Source organism: Limanda limanda, chromosome 21 (genome assembly GCF_963576545.1).
Source record: "Limanda limanda chromosome 21, fLimLim1.1, whole genome shotgun sequence".
NCBI lineage: Eukaryota > Metazoa > Chordata > Actinopteri > Pleuronectiformes > Pleuronectidae > Limanda > Limanda limanda.
Genome location: NC_083656.1, coordinates 13,024,772 through 13,051,604, shown reverse-complemented (window position 1 = coordinate 13,051,604; position 26,833 = coordinate 13,024,772). Strand labels below are relative to the sequence as shown.

At 41.2% G+C, this 26,833-nt stretch overlaps 3 protein-coding genes across 3 annotated transcripts; 1 reads left to right on the top strand and 2 right to left on the bottom strand.

Moving 5' to 3' along the window:
- Positions 1 to 880: 880 nt before the first annotated feature.
- Positions 881 to 2,443, bottom strand: ptges3l (prostaglandin E synthase 3 like). Its single transcript, XM_061094522.1, has 7 exons — positions 2,324 to 2,443; positions 2,066 to 2,179; positions 1,792 to 1,858; positions 1,572 to 1,670; positions 1,340 to 1,429; positions 1,195 to 1,257; positions 881 to 1,029 (listed from the first exon to the last, which is right to left on the bottom strand). The coding sequence occupies exons 1-7, from the start codon at positions 2,356 to 2,358 to the stop codon at positions 1,021 to 1,023; spliced, it is 477 nt and encodes a 158-aa protein (XP_060950505.1). The 5' UTR covers positions 2,359 to 2,443; the 3' UTR covers positions 881 to 1,020.
- A 772-nt stretch (positions 2,444 to 3,215) lies between these two features.
- kat7b (K(lysine) acetyltransferase 7b) lies at positions 3,216 to 13,247 on the top strand. Its single transcript, XM_061094864.1, has 14 exons — positions 3,216 to 3,385; positions 5,625 to 5,775; positions 5,873 to 6,121; positions 6,245 to 6,327; positions 6,516 to 6,599; positions 7,367 to 7,465; positions 7,598 to 7,708; positions 8,419 to 8,610; positions 8,832 to 8,921; positions 9,712 to 9,852; positions 9,951 to 10,044; positions 11,055 to 11,201; positions 11,346 to 11,452; positions 12,186 to 13,247. Exons 1-14 carry the CDS (start codon positions 3,368 to 3,370, stop codon positions 12,285 to 12,287), a joined length of 1,668 nt encoding a protein of 555 aa, XP_060950847.1. The 5' UTR covers positions 3,216 to 3,367; the 3' UTR covers positions 12,288 to 13,247.
- si:ch211-131k2.2 (protachykinin-1) lies at positions 12,881 to 14,062 on the bottom strand. The gene is made up of 6 exons (XM_061094865.1): positions 13,949 to 14,062; positions 13,649 to 13,754; positions 13,491 to 13,520; positions 13,275 to 13,328; positions 13,051 to 13,122; positions 12,881 to 12,915 (listed from the first exon to the last, which is right to left on the bottom strand). The coding sequence occupies exons 1-6, from the start codon at positions 14,060 to 14,062 to the stop codon at positions 12,881 to 12,883; spliced, it is 411 nt and encodes a 136-aa protein (XP_060950848.1).
- Between the last annotated feature and the right edge of the window lie 12,771 nt (positions 14,063 to 26,833).

The following is a 26,833-nucleotide window of genomic DNA, read 5'->3' as shown; positions in this document are numbered from 1 at the left end:
GAAGGTACGGGTACTAATATGGTCCAAACTTAGTAACATCGACTTAAAGCGACCTTCTTTCTTTTTATGTTCGTCGAACCTATTGTTTTTCTTTCTTACATTCATTCATTCTTTCTTTCTTTCTTTCTTTCTTTCTTTCTTTCTTTCTTTCTTTCTTTCTTTCTTTCTTTCTTTCTTTCTTTCTTTCTTTCTTTCTTTCTTTCTTTCTTTCTTTCTTTCTTTCTTTCTTTCTTTCTTTCTTTCTTTCTTTCTTCATGAATAGAATAAAACTATTTATAAAATAAATATATGTATTTAATTAGACAATGTAAAATATAATACAAAAAAAGTACACGACCAGAAAAACACGTCTTATAAACATTATAAAAATAATACTAATATAATAATAATGTGTACAAAAAACGATTGTAAAAAGGCTAACACAAAACCTGGGGTGCATCCAACAATCCAAAATAGTGGTCGAAAATGTAACTGCCCATTCTGAGATATGAAAAAATTCTCTGTATTTAAGACAATCTTTAGATAAATTAATTAACTAAATCAAATAAGGGGAAAAAACACATCACTCATCCAGTATCAGGCTTGGCTGAGGTGGACACCATCAAACTGCATTGAAGAAGGGCTCTAATTGAAAGCTTGCAAATTAAAAAGATAATTGCACATATACGATTGTACGTACAATCTTTTTTTCAATTGAAGCAATTTAGTTGTTTTAAAATTGCTCTGCCTCTTTGTGTTTCCCATCCTCACGTTCCAGTATCAAGCTCTTTATTTGCTTCCGTGTTAACATGAATGATATAACAACAAGCACCCCAAAACCAGATCACAGTTGATACAAAGGGATTTTTATTCAACCTGACATTGAAACGTCAGTGTACAGTGGACAAAAACAATAAATATCTCATAGAAAATGGCACATTGTGTAAAAACAGTATTTTGGGGATCAAACCATCACGTCATCCACAAATATAACAAGCTTCAGAAAACACAGGGAAGAAGGTCTCTGGGTGACAGTGAGTCTCAGTCAGACTGTGGAGGAGAAGGGAAGGACGAGATCAATATCAACATTTAAAGTCATCAATACTTTATGTTTTTTTCCAGTCTACAACACAGCATAAAAATATAACTTGAAATGAATATACATGTGTATGATTTTTTGTGTAAGCTATTTGTCTGTCAGAGCTCTGTACTTACATCACTGAGGTCTCCCATGTCTGGTGTCTCTCCTTTGTTAGATGAAGCCATGTCCTGGATAATCTGGGGGGGGGGGACGACGACATGAATATTTGTTCATGCAAGCTCTTCAACATTATCAGAATTATCTTATTTCGTCACTTACGTCCATGTATCTGTCGTACTCTTCCTTCCCGTCATCTTCCTCATTCTCCCAGTCCCTCCAATTGTCAAAGTCCACAGCAATCCAACTGGCCTGCAAAGAACCAGGCAAAACAACACAGTTCAAATTTGTATATGGCCTGGAGAGGCTCAGATTTTTCAATATAATAATTCTTCAAACTCTGTTAAGATAATGAGATTTTTCAAAAGTAATTGTGGGACAAGGTAAAGCTTACTTTGGCAGCATCCTTCTGGAGACGCGGCCATGCATGATCAGGCTTCATCTTCCTCAGCAAGACGTGGATGTTGCGGTCATAGACTCTTTCTCTGGAGTCCTTTTAAGTGGCAAATATTTGGAAACATGCTTAGCCTATATTCAACATCCTAATGAATGTATATTTCTGCATATAATAGTGAATATATATATTGCATCATGCCTAAAAATGAGACACATACATTGAATTGGATTTTGTCGTAGAAGTACAGCTCATTGTAGAACACATCATCTGTGTCATTTTTGCAGCTGTTTGTAGAGACAGGATTTGGGGGTTCAGGTTAACAAGTCAGCACAACGTGGACACAAGTTGCAACATTCTATAGTGCAGACAACTTCCCATGTTAATATTTCACACCCTGAAAGAAATTGATTTAAAAAGGGTTTCAGAAAACCCTGCTACAATAAGTATCTCACACGAGAAAGCAAGAGAAATAAAAAAAACAAATAACTCACTACATGATCAGTTTGTCTGACTGGATCTCGACCTGGACATCTTTCGGTTTTTGCACCCTGAAGTTGAGGGTGACGTATTTCTTCCTGTCGTACCACACCACATGTGCTGGCTGGCTGTTAAAATACAGACAAATAAAAGTTTGGAATATGATTATATGAGTGTTTGTGTTAGTTCCCTTTAAGAGTCTTCATAAACAAAAGGATTTTTAAAGAGACGCAAATGTGTTGTGTTAAAGAGAAGAAACTGGCAGCACTTACCTCTCCTCTGGTCTGACAATTTTGGGCTTGTTCATTCTAATTCTTACACAAAACTAAAACAGAAACTACTTTCTTACTCCTTCGACTGTAAGAGCACAAAGTATGTGGGTCATGCGTTCGGGCTGTGTGCTCCAATGCAGTGACCAGGCCATGCTGGCTATTTATAAAGCATTTGGTATCAGCTGCTGCCTGAATTGCTCTGCCTTTTATAGTCTGACAGTGGAACTCTCTGGAAAACAGATGCATTTTCTAGTGTCTCCACTACCTCAGCCAACCCCGACTGGATGGAGGCTTAACAGGGGGGGGGGGGATCAGGGTGACAGTGAACTGAAATGGACATGGCAACAAATGGGAGGTTTGGGAATGAAGAAAAACAATATATAGAAATTAGTTTTAAAGGACAATAAAGTATTTATGTTTTGGATTTTTTTTGGGCCCCCTTTTTTGACTACACTAATAAATCAATTAATGTATAGTTGTGTGAATCAGTTGACATGGAGGTGTCATAATCAATCAGAATTGGACTGTACATTAATACAGAAAAACTACACATTGAAAACATATGTCACTTCAGGTGAGTTGAATCAGGATATTTCAATTATTCTACATTTACAAACTAAATGTTATGAGCTGAAGGGGACATTGTGATATTGTGTGTCCGAAGATGAAACTCTTTTGGGGAGGTGTGACAAAGCACAATATTAACAGCCCATAAAATAGCTTTTATAATGTCAATATAATATACATATTTTTATATACATTCTGAAGCACAATGCAAATCTCCTCTAGCAGCACAGTGTCGCCCCCTGCTGCTCTGGAGGCTCACCGGGCAACAGATTTCTCACCGGAAGTACAATTCCCCGCTCCGCCTGTGAAGGATGTGGCGCGATCACATCCTGGCAACGCTGTGTACACACAAACTAGTCCCTAAAAAGATGAAAAATCAATAATTAGTTTCCTTCCCATTTTTTTTACTTTAGTACCGGGAGATTTATCGCGTTCCTTTCCTCTAGTTCACCGGGATCAGCGAGCATCGAGGGGGAAATGCCGCGCAGACCACAGGTAAGAACCAATGTAGGTCGCTGAGGAGGGAGACGCTAGCTAAGTTAGCACCGACGTCCAGGGACAGGGTTCCGCCATATTCCATTCAATAATCCGTCGATTTAACGCGCTAAACGCCCGGTGCTGGTCACGTTAGTTGTGCACACAGAGCGAGTTTCATCATAGATATCACTCACATTCAATAACACTCGTTTTCGTGACAGTTTATAAAGAAATCCAGGCTGGGCGGTAACGAGCAGCTCAGCCCAATCTCACAAATTAACATGAAAATTATTGGAATATAACGACGCTTGGTTGGCGCTGTGTTTGCCGAACCTACCACAATACCCCATTATTTGCTCTTATTTGATTAACTCATCAATAACATTAATATAAATTCACTGCACCCTGAATTCACAGTTTTGTCAGTGCAGTTCTGTGCTTCAGCCCGTTAGCCGTGTGGGACAACGGGGCTAATGTTACCGGTGTTCCAGTTTAACCGGGGATCATGGCATCTGGTGATATTATGTCTTTATTCCGGATGCTGCTGGTCGGTTGCAGACTCGGTCGCAGATTCCTAATTTTCCCAAAGCGCCTGTGTTTGAGGTGCGTTGATCTACTGAAGGTGTCGTTGAAATAAACCTCAAACAAAAACCCTTCACGGATTGATGTAATGTGTCCGTGTCAGCATCACGTTGAGGCAATAATAGAAATCATAAAAAATAGAACAAAATACTTGTAGTATTAGCATCTGGACTGATCTCAGCATGCCACCGAGCTTCAACAGCGTGTTTTACACTGTCAGCTGTACAACACCTGATGTGCATCCCTAAAAACAGGCTTTACAAACTGATGCTGATCGTTCATGGGAGACACAGGGAGTTATGAAGAGTACACACGCGTGGTCAGCTCCATGCAAAGTGCCTTCGTTTGACGCTGGTGATCACAACAATGCACAAACACCAAACATGTGTCATATGAAAACATCCCTCACATCAATGAGGTGGAAGCTCGTTGGGTGTTTGTTGGTAAACGTGCTTTTATTGGATGGGTTAAGTTTCATGTGTCCTCCTGTCGCCGCTGGATTCATCTACACTGGTTACTCACAGGATAAGTCTCCTTATGATGATGTTCATTGTAGAAGAGGAAATGCTCTTCCACACTAACCCTTTGATATACAAGCTATGCAAACCCCTTCTAATGCACAACATGTGTACAAATTACCCCGTATTCATTTCATGTGTGATTTCATGCATGGCTGGGTGATTCGTTGCTATATTCATGTACAGCTTATTCTTCCTTCTTCATTTAGTAGAAGGCTCCTTTGATTACACAGAAGACTCATCTTGAACATGTCATCAAATGAGACTTCTCCATTTAGGAGAGCTGGATTTCAAAACACACCCACAACATCAGCTGTTCCTGAGAACAAAGTCTAGGTTCTCAGCATCAGAGATTTCAGACTCAGAATCAAGACCAAGAATTGCCTCCTCATTTCCTCATCCTGTTCTTCATACAGCTTCTTTATGAACATGTCAACCGTAAGCAACTTAACAATTGTAAGTCTGAAATGATTGCGACCAGCCATACTAACATTCTGGATAAAGAAAATCAAAAGCATAGGTGAAGCGCACCGAACATCTCAGTGGCTCGGTGGCGTGATGAGATCATCATCAGTCCAGAAGCTAATAGTTTATTCACCATTAACTCGTGAAGGGTTTTTATTTGATGTTTATTTTAACGAGACCTTCAGTAGATCACCACACTTCAGAAACAGGCGCTTTTGGGAAAATGACAAATCTGCGACTGAGTCTGCAACCCACCAGCAACATCTGGAATAAAGACGTCAGATCACCAGATGCCATGATCCCCGGTTAAACTTGAACACGTTAACAATAATAACCGTTTTTTGAGGTGCTAACCAGGCTAGCTACGGAATCCGTTGGAAGTGTAGCATTACCTGATTAACCTAGCGCCACTTGCTCTTTCAGAAGTAGCGAATACTAACTATAGTGACATGTATTTTAACCATTTAACGTTAGCTACTGCTGAGTTTAGCCTAACCTCGCCACAGACCTAACTAACATCCAGCAGCTGTCAGATACGATATGAATGTATGAGCAAGCTCACCTCATTGATCCACCTTTGTATGCCAGACCCCAGTGTTATGATGTGAGATCTACATTCGCTTTAATGTTTTTATACCATTATTATTAGGATCAGTGTAGGAAGACACTCATTTAAGTTTCCCCCCTGATAGAGACACATGCCTGGGAGTGGTTCAGATGGAACTGAAGACTCGGACTCCTCCGCTGAAAGAGAGCAGACCAACAGTTCAGAAAGTGATGGAAACATGTCCAAGAGACAGCGTCTCACCAGAGCCTCCACGCGCCTTAGCCAAAGCTCTCAGGGTGAGTCCTGTTCCTGTTATATAGATGTATCACAATCTTCTTCAGTCATCTCAGCTGTTTCCTCAACGTGGTGGTTGTTTGACTCCCATTGCTTCAGATGCTCCAGACTTGAAACGAGCTGCGGACCACGACGAATCTCCACCATTGACGCCCACGGGAAATGCCCCCTCCTCCGAATCTGAGCTGGACATCTCCAGCCCCAACGCGTCTCATGATGAGAGCCAGGCCAAAGACCAAGCCAACAGGGACTCCGATAAAGACCTCTCCCATCGACCCAAGCGCCGCCGCTGTCACGAGACCTACAACTTCAACATGAAATGCCCCACGCCGGGCTGTAACTCACTTGGTGAGGAATCTCTGCCTTTGTACACATTTTACTTCAAGGAATTATATTGATTTTGATTTGTATTCTGGGTTATCCCCCTTTATCACAATATTAAAACGTCCTTTTTTCTTTCTGTTTGCTTAGGTCACCTCACAGGGAAACATGAACGTCACTTTGCTGTATCAGGTTGTCCTCTTTACCACAATCTTTCTGCTGATGAATGCAAGGTGATTATCTTGAAAATAGTTATTTGTATTTCATTCATCCCTTCACGATAAAATCCAATTACTATATGATATGTGATATTAATACATCTCTCTTACATGATGTCATTTACAGTTTCTCTCTTTTTAAAGGAGAAGTAAGGAAACATTTTTTTTATAAACTGTAATCTATCCTTCCCTCGTCATTGCAGGTGAAAGCTGTCAGTCGTGAGAAACAAGAAGAGGAGGTGAAAGCACAGGAAGAAAACCACTCACGCCATGCAACTCGTCACCAGGTACTTTCTTTTTCTAAAGCTTTGCGCGACATCAGTTATGTTTACTTTTTATCAGGAATCATACATATGGCTGCACGATTAAAACCCAGATCATACAGTGTGCATTGTTCCAGTGAGGTACTTATTCCAGTTGTATTTTTACAGACAATAAGCATTCTGTGCACTGCTTATGCATTGAAGGCGCTTGGAGCATGTTTTTACAGGAAGGCTCTGAATACATCAGGATGAAACAAGTTCAACTCTGAGCACAAAAACACACCCAGAGGCAGTTTTTCTCTTGTAAACATCACTCATGCAGGACAGGCTAGTGGTGGATGTTGCAGGATGCTTGGAGAAATATGACCTAACCAACTGCAGTTACCGTGATTTGAACACATATCAGGCTTGGAGGCAAATTAGTACTCCAACATGATTTTTCTCTCTTTGTCTGTGTCTCTCACTCTACGATCCAGAGCAAGTGTCCTCAACATGTCATGTGTATATTAAAAAAGCATGAACAGATCTGTGAATTTACTGCACAATAAAATCACAGATTCAGTGGTTGCCTAGCAACAAACACAAAAAAACAACCTTGCACCGCAGTGTAGGCTTCAAAAATAAAGGCAACACAGTGTTCCCTGCGTTTTAATATCTACAAAACACACACTCTCTGATCAGGGCCGGATAGACTACATATTTTCTTATCTACCCAGTGTTGAATGTTATTGGCCAGCTCTCATTTAACCATGACCATGACTGATGTTCTGTATTTCTATCTTGCTTTTCAGACACCAACATCGAAACAGAGCAAATACAAAGAGCAGGTGGCTGAGATCAGGAAAGGGCGAAACTCTGGTCTGCCGAAGGAGCAGAAAGAAAAGCACATGGTACGTCACTGGCATTCACTGCAGTTGCACATTTGCTTCCACTCCACAATGTTCTATTATTATCAGTATTGCATTACATATTGTTGCTGATATGTTCTCTCACCTCTATACCCGCTCCTCACTGATCCACAGGAGCATCGGCAGACACACGGCAACACCAGGGAACCTCTGCTGGAGAACATCACCAGTGAATATGATCTGGAACTTTTCAGGAAAGCTCAGGCCCGTGCATCTGAAGACCTGGTAATGAGCAGTTTCATGTCTCTATCAGTATTGCTCCTGCAACAAGACTTCCTAAACTAAAGTAACTTGTCATTAATATCAACTGATGTATAAGAAATATCATTTTTTGCTTTTTAAAATGGAACTGAGGTAGAAATAATAACTGAGGAAACTTGCCGTGGTGCCTCTCTGTTAAGTAGAACCCATTCTCATCATACTGTACATCCTTCGATTTCTGTATTTGTTTACTTATCTGAACATCCAAGTGTCACTCAGTTAGCACCTTATCACACATGTTAGAGATTCCCATAATTTACTGTTAACCGACAATAAGATTTGTAACAAAAAGGGGACAGGTTCAATGTTTAAAGAATATAGACATCACTTTACCCTGGCGCCTCAAGCTCTACATTCCTGGGACATCAGCACCATCTTAGCATCTTATCTCTACTGTAGGTCTCATGTCGACATATTCATATTTCTGGTTGCCAAAATCTAGGTTAAGGCCTGTTAGTCTGTTTTATTCTGTCTTACTCAGCAGCTGCAGGTGTGTGATGAAGTGCGAATCCTCATGTTATCGTACATTTTATTTTTGCTGCTGTTTGCACATGTAAAAATCCAAAAATGTATCACGGACAAAGCCTTACGTTGAGGAAAAATAATCTAAATGCCGAGTTGACATGCTGAGCTCAGCAATTACAAGGTTTTCCTTCTGGTCTACCGTCTGACAGGAGAAGCTGCGTATCCAGGGTCAGATCACAGAGGGCAGCAACATGATCAAAACCATCCTGTTTGGCCGCTATGAGCTGGACACCTGGTACCACTCCCCCTATCCTGAGGAGTACGCACGCCTGGGTCGCCTCTACGTCTGCGAGTTCTGCCTCAAGTACATGAAGAGCCAGACCATCCTCAGGCGACACATGGTGAGAGGCAAATTATTTTTGTTGTGAGCGATAGTTCATACTTATTAAAGTAAAAAAAGGTTGATTTAAATGTAAGATATAATTATGAATTACATGTACATATCGTTTATATATATCATTCCTATAGATGCTGAATTCTACCCTTCATGTTAATGTATTTGTCATATCTGGTCACAGTTACTGAGTTATTTAAATAATAATACTGATGTGTGTTTTTTCAGGCAAAGTGTGTGTGGAAGCATCCTCCAGGAGACGAAGTTTACAGAAAAGGAGCCATATCTGTGTTTGAAGTAGATGGTAAAAAGAATAAAGTAAGAAAACTCAGATCGTAATTAGGGATGCACCGATCCGATATTTGTATCGGTACCGATATTGAAGAAATTTCTAGATCGGGTATCGGCGACAATGGGCCGATCCATATCGGCTGATCTATTCAGTGTAATTCTATGCTGTGCGCTGTGAGTGACGTCATACGCAAGCAACACGCCGTGCGGAGCCGACAGTGCCCGGCGCCTCTCCCCCGGTTCCCGGTGCGAGCCGAGCCGCCTCCACCGGGGCCGCGGTGCTCCCTGGAGCCGGGCTGCCGGCTGCTGGTGCTGCTGCCCCGGGACCGGGAGCCGGAACTTTGCCCACGCCGCCGCCGCTAGCTTCCCCCGGGCGGCTGTGAACCCCGGTCCGGCTCCCGGTCCGGCTCCCGGTCCCTGCGCCGACCCGGTGCCGGACGGGTCCCGGTCCGGATCTCCCGCCCTGCTCAGTTTGAACGGAACCGGCGGAGCTGCAAAGTTGGTGAACTCGCCCGCGGGTGATTTAGAACTGGTGCGGACCAGGGGAATCCGACTGTTTAATTAGTATCGGTATCGGATCGGTATCGGCCGATACTAAACCTCAGATATCGGTATCGGTATCGGAGGTGAAAAAAGCGGATCGGTGCATCCCTAATCGTAATGTCTCTTACTTAACTCTATCTGTTTTTTTTATTGTATTGTATACTGTAAACATCTGTATAAATTCTATACATCTGTAAAGCAAGTTTCACTGAGAGTGACATCTTACTATTAATCTAGTCAAATAAGTGACTATAATCAAATCATTTTTTCCCAGATCTACTGCCAGAACCTGTGTTTACTTGCCAAACTTTTCCTGGACCACAAAACGCTGTATTACGACGTGGAGCCGTTTCTCTTCTACGTCATGACCGAGGCCGACAACACTGGCTGCCATTTAGTGGGATACTTTTCTAAGGTGAATGAAGATTTAAGATGCACATTTACAGTATATAATCATTTCTAACTTTTGTGTACAGGAAAATCTAAAATGTTTTTCCCTTTTTTCATTTCAAGGAGAAGAATTCTTTCCTGAATTACAACGTGTCCTGTATCCTGACGATGCCTCAGTACATGAGACAGGGCTTCGGCAAGATGCTCATTGACTTCAGTATGTACATGATATTTTTATTCCAAATTTTTTCTGTTGCTTACTATGCTAATATTTGGAAGGAGGACTGACAGGCCGAAAAATAGGTTCAAACACCATTGGGCTTTGAACATTGTGTTAATTCAAATATTTACATGGAAAGGATCTGATATTTAAATGTTAAGACTGTCTGAAAAACTGAGTTCTCAACAATGAAAACTGAGGTAAGTTGAGATGATAACTGAGACTGTCTTGTTCTGCTTGAGGCTTTGCTTGTATAAATTAAAGATGACCACAGGTCCTTACACAGGCTTAAAATCACATAAGATGTCACTGCCAAAGGTCACCCTTAACATTTTAAGAGTTTTAACATTGTGTCTGCTTTGAACAGTTTATTTTCACATTTGGTGCGTATTTCCATCACAAGTTTGGGTTTAAACTTCATTTCAACTGGAATTTAGAAAGCTCTTGAAGTCTTAAATTGAACTTGTTTGTAGCTGTAGACACCAAATAAAAAAACGTTCCTCATCTCGTACATCTCAACATCATAAATGTGATTTAAGCGGATTGTTGAACCCTGTTCAGTTGAACTCTGCTCAGTTTTGTTGAGATTTAAATTATACTGTATAAGTGCAACCTTGATGGTCTTGTAAGACTTTCCTGCTATTGAAGTCAACAACTTCAATAAGGTGGCATTGATATTGGGGCTCTTGCATTAGACAGTGGTTAACGATAGATAGATAGATAGATAGATAGATAGATGGATGGATAGATGGATAGATGGATAGATGGATAGATGGATAGATGGATAGATGGATAGATGGATAGATGGATAGATGGATAGATAGATAGATGGATAGATGGATAAATAGATAGAGAAAATGTCTGTTTATACATGTTTTTTGTCCCTGTTTTTGTATATATATATATATTTTTTTTGTATATAAAATATGACTCCTGTAAACACAGTCCAAAGCAATGAGAGATTATGAATATCATCAGGATTCATTCGAAGTGCTCTTGTCGTTTAGGCTACCTTCTGTCCAAAGTGGAAGAGAAGGTGGGCTCACCAGAGAGGCCTCTTTCTGATCTGGGCCTCATCAGCTACCGAAGCTACTGGAAAGAAGTGTTACTCAGATATATGTACAACTTTCAAGGCAAGGAGATCTCCATCAAAGGTAAGAACACAGGACTAATGTGGAGGTTTTATTTTTACTGCTCTTTCTCAAAAAGATTCCAGCTCAAAATTAAACTGGTGATTTGATGCTGCGTGTAAAGATTCATATCGTAACGTATTCTTGTTATATTTGTGTGATGCACAGAGATCAGTCAGGAAACTGCTGTGAATCCAGTGGACATAGTGAGCACCCTGCAGTCTCTTCAGATGCTCAAGTACTGGAAGGGAAAACACCTGGTGTTGAAGCGACAGGTAAGATGCTGCTTCATCAGCCTGTGTGGCTCCTATCACCTCTTTAAGATGTGTGATTGTTACAAAATGTTAATATGACGGACTGTTTATAAATACAGACAACTTGACAGGTTCCCGACAGGATTTAGTGTAGATCGTAAATCCTGCCTGCTTCTAAAAAGTTTTCAAATACATTTTCTAAAAGATGTTTCATTTATTTTAAATAGCTCTTATCACTTTGATCTTTGTCCTAATGCTATTTAAACTGGTAGTGTTGGTTTTTATTGTTTATTCCATGCTGTGAAAATGGGGGGAAACGTCATGATTGACAGCTGAGACCGACTCGCGGTTTGGCCTACGTATATTAGCGAGACCTCGATGCCGCGGCTTCACTCCTTGCTCACCACTGAGTAGTCTCAGGCTCCAAATGGCGTCAAAAGCGCAGGATGGTGGCAACTGTGTCCGAGATATTTTGGCTTCATTTTGCGAAACAGCAGGAAGTGGAGACACATTGTCCAGCTTTATTTATCTGTGTTTAATGTGAGTTCATGTTGCAAAATTCACAAATTTGAATTGAAAATCAAAAGCATTTATTTGTAGTTTAACAGGTCATTTAACTAGAACGTAGCCTTTTGAATATATCAGTAAATATTCTACCTTTTTATGACTAGATTAAAAAGAATCATTGCCGTATTATTACATTTTTTGGTACCTGTTTTTGATGGCTCACTCTCCGACCTTCTCTTCCTCTCAGGACCTGATTGACGAGTGGAAAGCGAAGGAGATCAAGCGAGGCAACAGCAACAAGACCATCGACCCGAGCTCCCTAAAGTGGACCCCCCCCAAAGGGACATGAGCACTAAGGACCTCAGGCTACTGAATGAACTCACCTACAGCCTCACCAGCCACAAGTAGCCTCGACCTCTGAACTGTCAATAAAAATCAGTGTTTTTTTTCAGCTTTTTTTTTATTCTCCTGCTTAAATCTGCTACTTTTCGTCATGAAACTTTTTTTAACTTTTATATTTTAGTTTCTTTCATATTTTAAACACCATACGTTCCAAGTTGAATGATTCTTTACCGAGATATCGTTAAACAGTCAATGCTAGAAAATCTGTTTTTCCTGTTTGTTTTAAAACTGTCAACCAAGCTTTGAATGTTATATGATAAATGGTCCAGTGTGGTGGATAACATGAATTTTATGCTTTACTCTTGCAAAAAAGAAAAGAATACATACCTATATTTGGCAGATTGTTATTTTTTATTTCTTTTAAGAAATGTGCATTTTGAAGATGGTCGTTACTTAAGTTTGGGATTAATACAGTTGTCGTTAGCATGAAACTGAAGCTGCAAGCAGAGTGTATTTCAAGGATCAGATATATGCAGCGTCTTCTTTGGTGTAAAATTGTATAGATCATAGTAAGGTGTATTTTCTTCCCCCGTAACTCCATCAATACAGGATTTGGATCCACTCCTCAGATGAACCTGCCAAAAAACGGAATAATGGATTCAGATATTTTTAATTTGCTGAGAATCAGATGGAAATATTGCCGATACCACTGCGAGAATGCACGTTGAAATAATGCAACCTCAGGTTTTTATATACGGATACAATCATACCTTGCTTGTGTGGTTTCTCTGAAACATCGACCCCGGTGGTTGTTGCAGACGGATTTATTCTGGTCAAAGACTCTGTAACAAAAGCAGAAAACAGTTCAATGGGATTATCTTTGCCTTGTACTTTGGAGCATAGCTGTTAAATGTGTATTATGGATTTGATATTTTTTAATATCAATAAAGCTGCATTGATATTTTGATACGATTCAGATATTGTTTGTGTTTACCACCACTGGAGAGGCTTCTTCCCATCAGGCCTACGAATGTGTCTCCTTTATTCCCTGAGAGTGTAAGGAAGTTGAAGGCAGTTTAATGGTCAGAATTTAAACCCAATGCCATAAGAAAACAAAAATTATTTTGATTGGAAAGTATTTTTTTAAATCACATTTGCATGATAATAATACATTAAACTGAAGTTTGAAATGGAAAGTCAAGCTACGTACGTCGATTAACTTTGAAAGGTTTCTTAACACCTGTGGGTTAAAAAAAAGACCAAGGTTACCATTGGATAATTTTCTCTTTATTAATAGTCATGTTTGTGAATCTTATTGGAGAAAAAAAAAGCACAATAGATCATGTAAAGTTTTTTAATGGATGTCACTTGAGCGTTTTCCCATGAGTCCGTAGAAGCGGAGGGCTTTAGATCTCTTCATCAGGGAGGCTACCAGGTGGCTCACATCTGTCTCCATCGGTGTCTGTGAACCGTCCTAACAGATGACACATTTATTCATTTAATCAAGTAAATAAAATAAGAATATACTTTTTTTTAAATAAGAAATATTTCCCACATGGTCATTAAATCACAGAATATCTAATCCATATATCCATTCAGAGTCTTCTCGTGTTTCTCCAAGGAATAATTTCTCCTGAAAAAAACGGAATATATGTTAACGATGCTCACCTGCCAGTCTGTAGACAATCCTCTCTCCTCTTCCTCACTAGCAGTGAGTCCCTGACAGGTTTGCAACAAAGTGCAAAAAGTCACAACAACAAGCTGCATCTTCCAGGTATCCATTTCTTTGTCTAGCAAAAAATCTAACTTATCTAATAAAAGCAATGAGTAGATAAATAATGTCTTTGGTATTTATTTTCTGCAAATGCTCAAAAAATTGAATGCAAAACGATGCTGGGAGGATGTGGTCCAGTGTTATTGTGTCAATCCTGGCTGCAGCAGGGGGCATTTATACGTTTGTACCCCTGCTGCTAGACCCCTCCCCACTTATTAATTACTATGATCCCAGGCTTTTCTTCATTGCATCGAAAACCTTCAGATTTATCATATCACAGCATTTTTTAAGAATCTGTCTTCTCTTTTACGTACTTTGCAGCCATCACAAATGAAAATATGACTTATATTAGGGAATTAAAGATGCTTGAAAGTGCTAAATTTCTTCAGTTGTCCTCTGAGGATTTTATTGACAGTCTCAAGTTCAAAACAAGACCCTCATGTTCTGTGAAATTAAAGCTTAAATATTTACATTGGAAGCATTAACCTTTCATGTCCACTTTTACTAGGCAGCGGCACTGCTGTTGGTCTAAAAATATCACTCATTTGTGACCTTGTGATGTGTACGTGCTTCTTTGATATGGCAGACGAGCCGGGCAGGACGTGTGGGAGTGTCGGGCGATGCTTTTGCAAATATAACCATCTGCTTTGAAGGTAGAGCTTTTATTGGTTGAGCAGGCGACTTGGTGCCTGACGGCTACCTCTGGAGTTATTGAACAGGTCAACATAGATGTGACTTTTGCATGTGTATATTGATAAATTAAGATTGAGGAACAGGTTGTTCGTGACACTGATGGTCAGGAGTTAAGCAGAGTATGAAGAAAAATTTGCTCTTTCTTTATGAATACAATGAAATAGGTGTAAAAGGCGTGAAAAAGTGTCTGAATTTGGCTGCACTAATATATAAGTTGATATATATTTATTTTCCATCAAAGTTACCGGGTTATTTAACCCTTTCATGATACGTACTTACTTAGACATTTAGATGTTCTGTTTTAATGGAAGCTGTCAGGCTATAGAAATGTCTGGAGAGGCAATTACATGACAATCAGTGTGCCCAGTAAGGACGCCCACTCGAAACAAAGGCTGACACGAGCATCGCATGCTTTGATCCGTGCACAGGTGCTTTGGAAAAAGCAAGAAAGGCCCAGGACAATTAAAAGCAATTACACATGAACAGCCCTTGTGTGCTCACAGTGTAATCCACGGCTAACGTAAAGTGCACAATCAAAAGGAATCAGAGGCACAATATTTGCATCTGAAATGACTGAGTCACAAAGAGCTGCCGCAATGACAGAACATTATTTCCATGTGACACAGCGGAGCGGAGTGGCTGGGTGTGGGTGCCCACTGCGGGTGATTCACTGCAGGGTGTTGACCTCAGATCCATTCCACCTTCATCTTATATGACATGTCAAGAGGTTTTGCAACAGAGTCAGTTTCCATCCATGTCACTGTCCTTGACAAGAAACATGTCACCTTGGTTTCTGTGGATCACCGTTTTACAGGTGCTTCATAGGGCAGGCAGGATTGAAGAGGTCGGCTTTGCTTAATTTCATTGGCAGTGACTTATCCACATAGGCAACATTTAGTGGTGGCGTATTGTATTTCTAAAGTTGCCTCAGCCAATCATTACATTTTCATCCTCTTTAGTGAGTAGGATTACACTTACAGGTCCAGTGTGTAAGATTTAGCTGAAATGAAACTATTGGCAGAAATTACATATGAAATAATCCTAGCGATGTTTTCACTAGTAATCATTTAAATTGTACAAAATGTTGTTTCTTTAGCATATAATGGGTATTGGAACAGATTCTCTGTCATGTTTGGAGGGAACAGGTGAAGTGAGGGGTGTTCAGCTGCAATATGCAACTTCACCACTAGATGTCACTAAATTCGACACACTGAACATTTAAACAACTCCACCAATTTTTACGATATTTTATCCAGGACATTTTTAAATAGATGCAGATGAATAAAAACTATGATGTCCAAGGCTGATTTCCCATAGGGAATATAAAGTCTATTTTATCTTAACTTATCTTATCCTATGTTATGTTATGTTATGTTATGTTATGTTATGTTATGTTATGTTATGTTATTTTATGTTATGTTGTGTTGTGTTGTGTTGTGTTATCTCATCTCATCTCATTTCATCTTAAATTCTGTTTACTCATCATAGGGAGCATTTGTATTTTGAGACATTTTTACACTGTTATTGAGATGAACAGATGACAGGAAATGAGAGGAGAGACATGCAGCAAAGATCCTTATCTGGACACAAACCAGAGATGTTGCATGATTGACTGACTTGACCCACACAGGAGACAATCTCTTTCTTGTGAGCCCTCCAACAACTCTGTGAAGTATAATACTAAATCAGTCGGGTGGGCAGGCTTCAAATGATGCGTTCAGCATTTTCCAGGAAAACCCATTTTATCTGCGTCATCTCAAAGATTTATTACAGGAGTCCAAACATCTTTCATTGACTTACAGACACTAATTCACTTACACTGCCACTGAATTGCAGTCTACTATATTACACTGATCTTCAGCAGACAGGAAAATTGCACATGACAGATACAAATTCAGAATCTGTGAATAATTTCTTTGTGGTCTCAACTAATAAAAACCATCATCTTTTCTGTTCTCGACTTCTGTGTCATAACTGCTTTCATATGGCCTAAATAAAACCATGCTGTCAATTTAACAGACTCTTTTGTTTTGGACAAGTGTTATATTTATTATAGGAGATGAAGGTAGATACAGATAGATGCACCTGGCAAAAACAAGCGAGGACTCTTTATTGTTGGAGCCGAGGGCCATAATCCCCTGTTGACGGATACCATGTTATCAGATGAGCCACTGGGGTGAGTTCATTCTGGAGGCCTGATATCATCAGCTCTTAGCCTAACAGAGCGGCTTTAAGGACGCCTCTTAGACCTGCTATCTCCACACAATCGGAATCCGTCTTAACACTGACAAATTAGTCCATTCATGGGCCTAAGTGGGCTTAACTGGAGCCGGTCAGTGGAGGAAGTAGCGTTATGTTCCCCACTGTGCTCTGCAGTTTTATGAAGAAGAAATTTAAATAATTTAAAAAAGTACAGTGATAAAAGTATAAGTAGAGAGCCTGCATAACCAAAAGAGATTACCCTAACCCCGTAAAAAAAAGGGGAAACAAATGTGTAAGTAACAGATGAATCTATCTGCTGTAATACCTGTACAGTCAGTCAGTGACAGATACCTTGTATCCAGGAGGTGGCAGTGCTCTCTAACAAATAAACTAAGAGCAGCAGAACCTGAAGTTCTCCTTGCTTTGCCAAAAGGCTGCCACCACCTCACTGGAGTCACTCATGATGAATCTATTTTGTGTTTGCTTGTTTTGTCTGTTTGCACGGTCACACGTTTAAAAGTGAACAAATGTGCACGTATTGTCTTGGTTAGGGACAATGTGCCACACATTATGATTTGTCTTTTGATTTTGTGGTTCATTTGTGTTTTGTTTTGTAAGTTTTAAAAAAATTTACATTCAGTTGTCAGCTTGCAATATTTCATTTTTTTTTGCCACCACAAAGAAATCTGGATATTTGTTGTGGCTCACAGTGAACTGGAGAGGTTCTCACTATGTTTAATTACACCCATTAAAAGCTGAAAACTTTGTTGCTGCAAAATTCTTCTTTAGCGTGAATAAAGAAAAACTTGGGGCTTAATGACATCTTCTCTGACCACAATAGACACAATGCAGACTGGGGGAAAAAGTTCCAAATTAGCATCACAATACCATCATTAAAGGAGATGATGCTGATCTGAAATTATTTCAGATCTACATCACAGATTCTGACAAGACGGGGCATGAAACAAAAACAAATCTATAAATTACTTTTTATCAGGTGCATCACAAGCTTTTTTAAACAGATAATCATCCGTCTACATTATTTTCAGTGGAATTTGACTAATTGTTTTCATGTCAAACTTTGCATACTAGAATAGATCAGACGCTGTATGAATAGGACTGTGTCCATACAATAGTATACAAGTAACTTTGTTTGTGTCTTAGTCTGAATGGCTCTTCGCTCTCTTGCTCTTTGAGTTGTTTTTCCCGTTTGGTACCCTGTGGCACTTTAGTGTGGTTTTTCTAGAGAGGCATAAATTTGGCTCTTCAAGGCTCCCTGAGAATGAAATACCACTGTCTGTCTCTGCATGCTCAGACTGGGGGCTATGGGCTCGTTGTGTGGTGGTTCTGTCTCTATGTATCCAACAGTGTGGGTGCCATGGCTGCACCATAAAGAGGAGCATAAGAAATGTATCTTGTGCGAGCTATGTCGACTTTCTCTTGAGGAGCGGCAGGTGATAAAGGCATTCCCCCTTCCTACACACAGAGGCATCGGCAGGTTGTGTCAGATGTCTTATCGCGGCGGTCACGCTCTCTTGGAGGTGATGTCAGGTGGCGGAGGTTCACTGAATCCTCCTCAAACACAAACAGGAACAAGCACACTTGCGCTGAGAGGCCTGTGCTAGAAGCGGCCAGTTGTTTGCTTTGAACTTATTAAAGAATCTCTGTGATGGGTTCGTGTTTCGTTGTTGTTACTCATAACTTCGAAGACTTCCTCGCTGTTGTTACCTTTCTAGAAGCAGACGATTGTTTGCTTTGAAGTTATTGAAAATCACAGACGGTTTTGTGTTTCAGTGTTGCCTCATGACGTGGGGAGATGTTGCGTGAAATACCATTGTGTCCTATATGTTACTATTCTGGCATCACTCTCAAAACGAATTCCTTCAAACTGGGTTATGACGTTCGAGTACATTCAAATTTGCATATTGGAACCATAACAAAGTCACATTACAGGTTGGGTGGATGAGTAACTATTACTTCGTCAGCTGGATGGCTGTGTACTCACTTCAAGGGTTTGTATTGGCTGACCTTGATATATTTGGGTCATGTCAGACATGTCTTTATCAACTTATCTTTTGGCCTTTGGAAATAGATCAGAAGATTTTTTCTAAACAAGCTAGCAGCCTGCTAACTGAGCTTGACACAAAAACTGGACAAAGGGAGACACCTCTGTCCAAAGTTGACAAAATTCACCATGAAAAAGCCCTGAAGCTCAACACGTCCCGCGCGTGTTTAAAGCCGCTACACGTAAGAGTTTAAGTTTATAACATTCACTCATTCAAAAAAAATTGCAACAGAATGTGAAGAAATAATAGTTTCGACATTATGTCACATACAACGCCACCATCTTGCGCATTTGGAGACTAGTGATCAGGGGTCGGAGGCGCGTGATGTTGTCTTTTTAGTTTGGTCCATGTTCCATTTACTAACATGGAGGAGGCTGGGTTTATGACTCATAGCCAGCCACCAGTTGATAAATTAGGCAGTTTACCTGGTGTAACTTTAAGGTCAGCACTAGTGCTAACTTTGGATAATTAGTCAGCATTCCAAATTCTGCCAAATGAGAGTGGTATCAATCTTTTAAATCTAACATTCAGCAAGCAAATGAAAGTAATTATTTCCCCAAAATGTTGACTGTTTTCTCTAAATCTCATCCCTTATTCGTTAAGCGGGTCATTAATATGTTGGATTCCCTTTTTTTCCAGTAGAATTGTTTGTTGTCTTTTCATAGCCTCTCTACAGTGCTCATCTGTTGGTTCTTAGGTCAGAACCCACGGGTCCCCGGAGGCCCATAATTGGCCCCGTTAGTGATGTTCTTGTTTGCTGGGCTCTTGTGGCTTCTTCGACACTCTCAGCCTATGGTAAGGCCTCGCTCAGTCAGATGTGCTTACTTTGTAGAGGAGCCAATCACCAATTCATTCCCAAAGCCTCAGAGGTTCAAAAGCCAAGTGCATAATTGCCCCTTAAATCAATCTGCAAATTTCGCGGTATCCAAGCTGCAAACAGTTGGCCTGGAATCATTTATTCACGAGGAAACGCTCTACATGGTATGTATTTAGAGTCGCAGGGAAAGTGTCCTGGAGAAAATTACATTTGAGTCAGGGAAGATACATTGAATCATGGCCCTGTGGTTTGCATACATTTTACATTCATCCCAGTACAATTCGTACCATTTGTTCAACCTTTATTCGTATCATTGTGTTTTGGCGGTTCCGATGGCGGCACAGGCCACACAGCGAGAACTCTGCTTCCCAGAGCTTTCCCCCACGTAGTTATAGATCTTCTTCCCCATAAGCTCCAGTCGGCTGCTGCTGTGTGAGAGACGTGAGACGCAGACAGTGTGGTTGCAGCAGTGTCACCTTTAAAAACAGACAGGACTCATCTTCCTCTGTCTCTCTACCTTAATAACAGCTTGCACACAGACACACACACACTTTGATGCCAAGGGCTTTACGAGTTCTGTTTAATGCACACCGTCCCGCTCGCTCCTTCTTTCTCCGTCTCTCTTTTGCTTTTTCTGTCTCTACCTCCTTCTTCCTCCTTCTCTCCCTCTCTTTCTGTCTTTCTCTCTCTCTCTCTCTGTCTCCTCACTCCCTCTCCTCCTCCTCCTCCTCCCCTGCCTGCTGTATTTGCAGGCAGCTTTAGTGCCAGACACCCTGAGGCAGCGGTAGCGCCAGCGAGTCTTCCCACCTCTGTTTTTGTGGTGGGAGATGACATGTCAAAGCTTTGAAGGGCAGGGGAAGGGAGGGAGAGGGGGAGGGAACGGGAAGAGAAGGAGGGAGCAGCACATCACTCGGCGCGGAGGAAAAGCAAAGGACCCAGCGAGAATGTCATGTGGCCTGCAGTACAGCCCAGATATTCTCTTTCTCTCTTTCTTGGACCGTCTATGTGGGCAGGAAGGAATGGCGACAGGAAGCCTCCCACCCCTCCCACTCCTTCTCCTCCTCCTCTTCCCCTCATCCTCTCCTACCCTCCTTCAGCTCTTCACTCACTCACTCACTCACTCACTCACTCACTCACTCACTCACGAATCCCCTGCTTCACCACCCCCTTTTTTCTCTTCTCCATCCCACCTTCCAGCCCTCCACTCACTCACGCTCCTTCTCTCTCCCTTCTCAGGGCCCTGCAGTTGCTGTTGCATGAAATTCCCCAAAAATGAAGTTTTCCTTCCTGCCACCCCCCTTCTTTCGATGCGTCTGTCTCTGTCACCTGCAGGCGTGCCTGTGCATCATAACTCACTCGGTGCTGAAAGTTTCTGAGGTGTGTGGAGGTGTAAACTGTGAGTGAGTGGCAGACAAAACATGTTTGATTTTAGATCCTCAGCCATTACTCATCCACCAGTATTTTTCCAAGAGTGTTGTTTCTGCGTAAATTCACAGTTTATCAACCTCACATGAAATAACACACGCAGGCCCGTGCCGTGAAAATGACTTGTAGATGAGTCTTGCCAACACACGGTAGAGTAGTAGAACACACACACTAATGAAATACCTACGTGGGCTGTCAGGTGTTTATATTTCCACTGTAGGAATGCTGTGGTTGTGTACTAATTTGTGTATCAGAGCAGCAGGATTATTTCTGAGGCAAACCGGACGGGGCCACACAGAAACGATCAAACATCCTCTCCTCAGATATGATCCGTTGAGTGTTTGAGATGTATAGTCTCGCTTTGTTTGACTCGCACTAAAAACACAAGACGGTGATTTCTCTCTGTGAAGCAAATAAAATGATGAAAGGGAAACAGAAGCCTCCACTGGTGGGGTATAAAAAAAAAGTTTCCGCTGACTTTGATATGAGCCTCAGATGGCACTTCAACCGTACCTGCAGGTTCTTATGTGGCGGCCGTCTCACCTGTGTTCTTTCAAAGCGGTCGCATTAAAGTTGCACATTGTAAAACATCCTCTCAACGGGAACTTTTCAGATGGTTCGTTTTCAAAGTAGAAAGAGAGAGGATAAACCAATCAGAACCCAAAGAGCCTCCAAACCACTTTTCATTTTCATCCCAAACGAGGGTGTGGGCTCTTTGAGTCTTATTTTTTGAACTTCTCAGATCAACAAAGACAGCACAGGATCAGTTGCAGGCAAATAGCCTGAAGATAAAAAACAAAAAGTGAGAGTAAGATGCCTCTTCTGGATTAGATGAGCTCAGTCGTTGCTGAAACACGCGTGTGCCTTTGTGTTTGTGTCACCGTATGACACACTATTTGTGTTTGCATTTGTTTGTATGGACTGTATCACTGCAGGCCAGTTTGATATTTCGAGTCATTACCAGCGTCAGAAAGGAGAGAGATTACAGGGTGCTGCTGCAATAACACACACTATTAGCAAGACAAGGTGTTATTATGCCTCTGGTGTCAGGTGATATGTCAGAGCAACTAGTCTGTGTCATGCTTACAATTGCTGGATCAGCAGGCGTACTCAGTAACAAGTGAGTAGACAAACACATTAACAAAGAGTTCTCTGGCCCATTAATCTTTTTCTTAATGTGAAGTTTGGATTTAAATGTTCTGCTTTGCCGTTTGATTATTTTGGACAAGTTCCTGATTTAAGTTAACACAGCATGACGTTATCCGATGCCTGGTTGTGTAACTTGTCATCACATTGCAACACTTTTGTTTAGTTAAAGTCACAAATTACTGTTACAGTGCAGTTTTTTTCCTCTTTCGCTTTCAGGTTTCTAAAATTTTCAATGAGAACTCTTTCCTTTACAGTTACAGTGAGTGTGTTAAAAGCATTAAGAAAATGCCCACGGCCGCAAATGTGAATGAGCACATAAATTTCGTCTGCCTCTTTTTTTTTTCTTCCCCTCTGTCTTTCTTGTTGCGTCTAAATTTTCCATGCCTGGCCTCCCTACTGCTGAGAGTGCTGTTCCTCGAAGCCGCAGTGTATTTTGAAGCAAGGTCGGGAGAGAGCCAGAGGCTCCAAAATCAGGCACAAGACTCCCAGTGTTCCACTGTTCGGCTTGCTCTTGGCAACGGCTCCTGACCAGAGAGGTCTAGCTAGCCACAGCCACTGTGTATGTGTGTGTTTGTGTGTGAACATATATAGCCCTCCCCCATCCTAACTTCTAAGCCTATATAGAAATAGCTTGGGTCGTCTAATTTATGGGCTCTCCCACATAAAAAACTGCACCTAGGTGTGAGTCAGAAAAGGCTTTAGCAAAATTTCGGTCGGAAGTCTTGTCAGTTTTTGTTTTACCCCCCAATCCTCAGCCCTTCAATAGTAATGTATACATGTAACCGAAGTGGAGGTGGGTCCAGATGTACTGGAGTTTGACAAATCTGAACACACAAGCAATTCAGGGGAGCTCTTCTAAATTGGTTCCATTCCTTGGCTGACAGTGGTGAGGTCATCCCCCATAGAAAAGGAGTCTGGAGCTGGTGATTCTGACAATGATCAAATTTCATACTTTCCCTGCTGCTGTGATTATCGACCATCATACAAAATGTCAAGTCTTCACAGGAGGATAGTCTGTCATCAACCATAACCTGTTCTGAAAGATTGACCTACAGCGTTCGGTTAAAATAAAAATGTTGGGGGATGGGGCTGGACCACACATCGAAAACCTCACACGCGATTAACACATATGGATCTGACATTAATCCTGAAGGTTCCTTTACGTATGTCAATGGAAAGCCATCCATCTGTCTTCGTCCTCAGACGGAATATCCACCCGGGGTCTGGAAGTCTAGGACGCAACACGCAAAACCACAGCGAATATAAATAAATGGCTGTATTTCTCTCTCTGCTTTTGTCTGGTCAGGACACTCATCCAAGAGCCTGCCAAGTTGTTCATCTACATTTGGGTTTGGCTGTTCCCCTCTCCCGACAGCTAAGCCCGGGCCAAACCACAGGAAAAGGAAGCGAAAGGTCCTCTCTGAAGGGCTTATAGAATATTGTCCTGGGTAAAAATGGCCAATGTGAATGGCAACATTCAGTCCCTCCACTGCAAACAAAGGTTCCTTAAAGCAGAGACATGGGGTAGTAACTGCTGGTTTTGCTCCCTTTGTTGCCTAAACCCTTGTTTTACTGGTTTTCATAGTTCATTCGTGTTTCTAGTAAGTGCTTTGTGTTTCCTGGCAGAGACACGGTTCATGATAAAGTGTTATAACCTTGGTACATTAACTGTTTTTTAGCGTAGTTATGGTTTCAAATGACCTGGAAACACCATTGAATATAAGTATTGTCAGCACTATCTCTGCATATAGAGCTGTTTCTAATACACATACAGATCAGGTTCTAGACCCTTGGAAATAAACACTTTGTTTAGTTATAATATGTCAGTATGATTTTCTCAAATAATGACTCTAGTTACATACTATTCCAACTACCACAGTTTAATCTGATATCAGTCAAGCGGGCCTGGAACGTCCCTGCCTTAAATCCACAAAGCATCTGGGAAAATCTTAGTTCAGAGGAGGGGATTGGCTTATACTTTGGCCGGGCCTTTGAGCAAGACATCCAAACCCTCAACGGTTTTCAGTGGAGCTGCTAGGTTGCTAAAAGTCGTATTACGTGGGCAACATTGTGCCAACGGGCACATATATTAAAAATAAGTAAAATACTTTATGTTAAAGGTCCTGTTTTTATTATTTTATAAACTTGTAACTTACAATACTACCCAATTCTAATAAATATGACCGTTTCTCAAGATTTTTTGTAAAAAATGTGCTTGAACTAAAAATAAAATATATCCAATGATGTGTGGCTTTGAATCAAAGCAATAGAGCTGATAGTAAACAAGGAATGACTTGAATGTTTACCTTATGGAGATGACGTATAATTTGCGCCTCTGGGGAAACGATGGCCCCTGATATAGAAAAATCCTTGCTCCGCCATTGCAGAGAATTTAATAAGAGGATTGATGCTATGTGTGAGAGTGATATCAATCTTCTCAGCTCACTCCTAGAAATAAAGCAAATAAGTTTATCTCCCAAAGAGTTTCTTTAATAACGACTGTGTATTGCTGCAGTGGTTGTGAACTTACTCCTTGCACTTCCAGGGGCATAATGTTCTGTGTAAACTATCAGCACAGTCAGAGACATAAAAACATTGAGAAACTGCCAGGTCCGTTTTTAAGAGCCAGTAATTCAAAACCTGAAAGTGACTGTTACAATTTAATCAGTGAACAGAATACCTGCAGTGTAAATGCCTCTCCGTGAAATTAAAGTGATATGTGGTGGTGGTGCAGGACCTATTTCCTTTCAATGTTTTTCCATCTCGGCTCCATGGGGATTTGCCCTCCCGATAAACACACAAACACGACCACTCATTTACTATACAAACCAACATCACAAAAACAAAAAGTCAGAGAGTAACGCAAACTAATCGCCTCTTACATACACAGATACAAACCAAACACAAACACGCACCACACACATCCTCTCATCTTTCCACCGACAAAATCTTTGACAGAGTGTACAGTAAGTGTGTGTGCAGGGTTTGTGTGCAGGGTTTGTGTGTGCAGTGTGTCCAATTTCTCTCCATGAAAGCGTAAGAACACGGACACGAGTGTGTTAACGTGCATGTGCACACACCGACAGATTCATACACTGTATCTAGATGTAGAGCCATGCATTCATGCACCAGCGCGTACAGTTTATGAATTCATGAGGTGTGTGTGTGTTTGTGTGTGTGTGTGTGTAAGGGCTCAGTGTTCCCATGTGATGTGTGTGGAGGGCCATCTGGTCACCCCTGCTTTGCCGAGGTCCCTGTGAAGTGCTGTCAGCGTGGCCGTTGCGGTCTCCCATGGCGACTGGAGGCTTGCTGCACAGCACTTCCAGCCCAGGCAGCCGACCTCAGAAAAGGAAATTTGGGTCGCTCAAATGGAGGGGTTGCTCCCGAGCTATTTACAGAGCCCTCTACCGGCCCAGCGCCACCCACGATATTCCATATGAAAAAAACGGTGTGTGTGTGTGGTGCCTGTGGTGTGGTGCTTGTGAGCGTTGGGGGGGGGAGGGAGGTATAGGGAGGTATGTTTGTGTGTGCTTGTGTAGGTGAAATCATGTGCTTTTATGAGGAAATGCAGTTTTTTGCATTTATGCTTGCAGGCGTGTTTCCTGGCATACAGATGCACATGTATTTAATACTTTATTAGAAACGATTATATCCTATTATCAGTATGTATCCAGTGATTATCAAAGTGTAGCCACTTTATGTCAACACACTGATTGATTATTACCTGCAGTAAGTGGAATAATTTGTAACAAAAGAAACAATAAAACTCCACAGGCACAGACTAACCCGTTCTCTCGCTGCTGCACGATTAGAACATAAAACCACAAATACATTTTCAATGAATCCAAAATCATAAATCACTGTCAGATTCGTGGAGACTGTATCTACAGAGTGAATACCGGCACTGAGATCTTTGCGGCCCTTTTCTAACGCTGCCTATATAAACATCTGGGCCGTCATGGTTGCTGATCAAGGAAATACGATGAGGATACGGAGAAGAGACGAAGCCTCAGATTAATGAGAAACCTGCCTGTAGGAAACTTCAGGCGGTTCATGTGAGATCATGGGCATTTCTCTCTGGATGCCCATCAGTTGGGTTTAGTGGTTTTCTGGTCGAGTTCTGCAGACTTGGGGAATAATGCTGCAACAGGACTGTGGATCCATTTGAGGCCGAAGATCTGATGTATATTCACATTATTTCAGGGATTAAAACACAAAACGCCAACTGCATTCAAACCTGACTCCTATTTAGATTCGGCAAAACTTTGAGATATACATATTTACAGCCATATCAAAGGTTGTGGTAAGATTGTACAGGAGCTCTAGAGCCTGCTGTGTTTTTCTTGATCTATCTAAGAGAGGTAAGCAACTTAACAATCTCTTAACGCCCACAGCCTGGTGACGGTCCACCGCCACCCAAGGGGAGA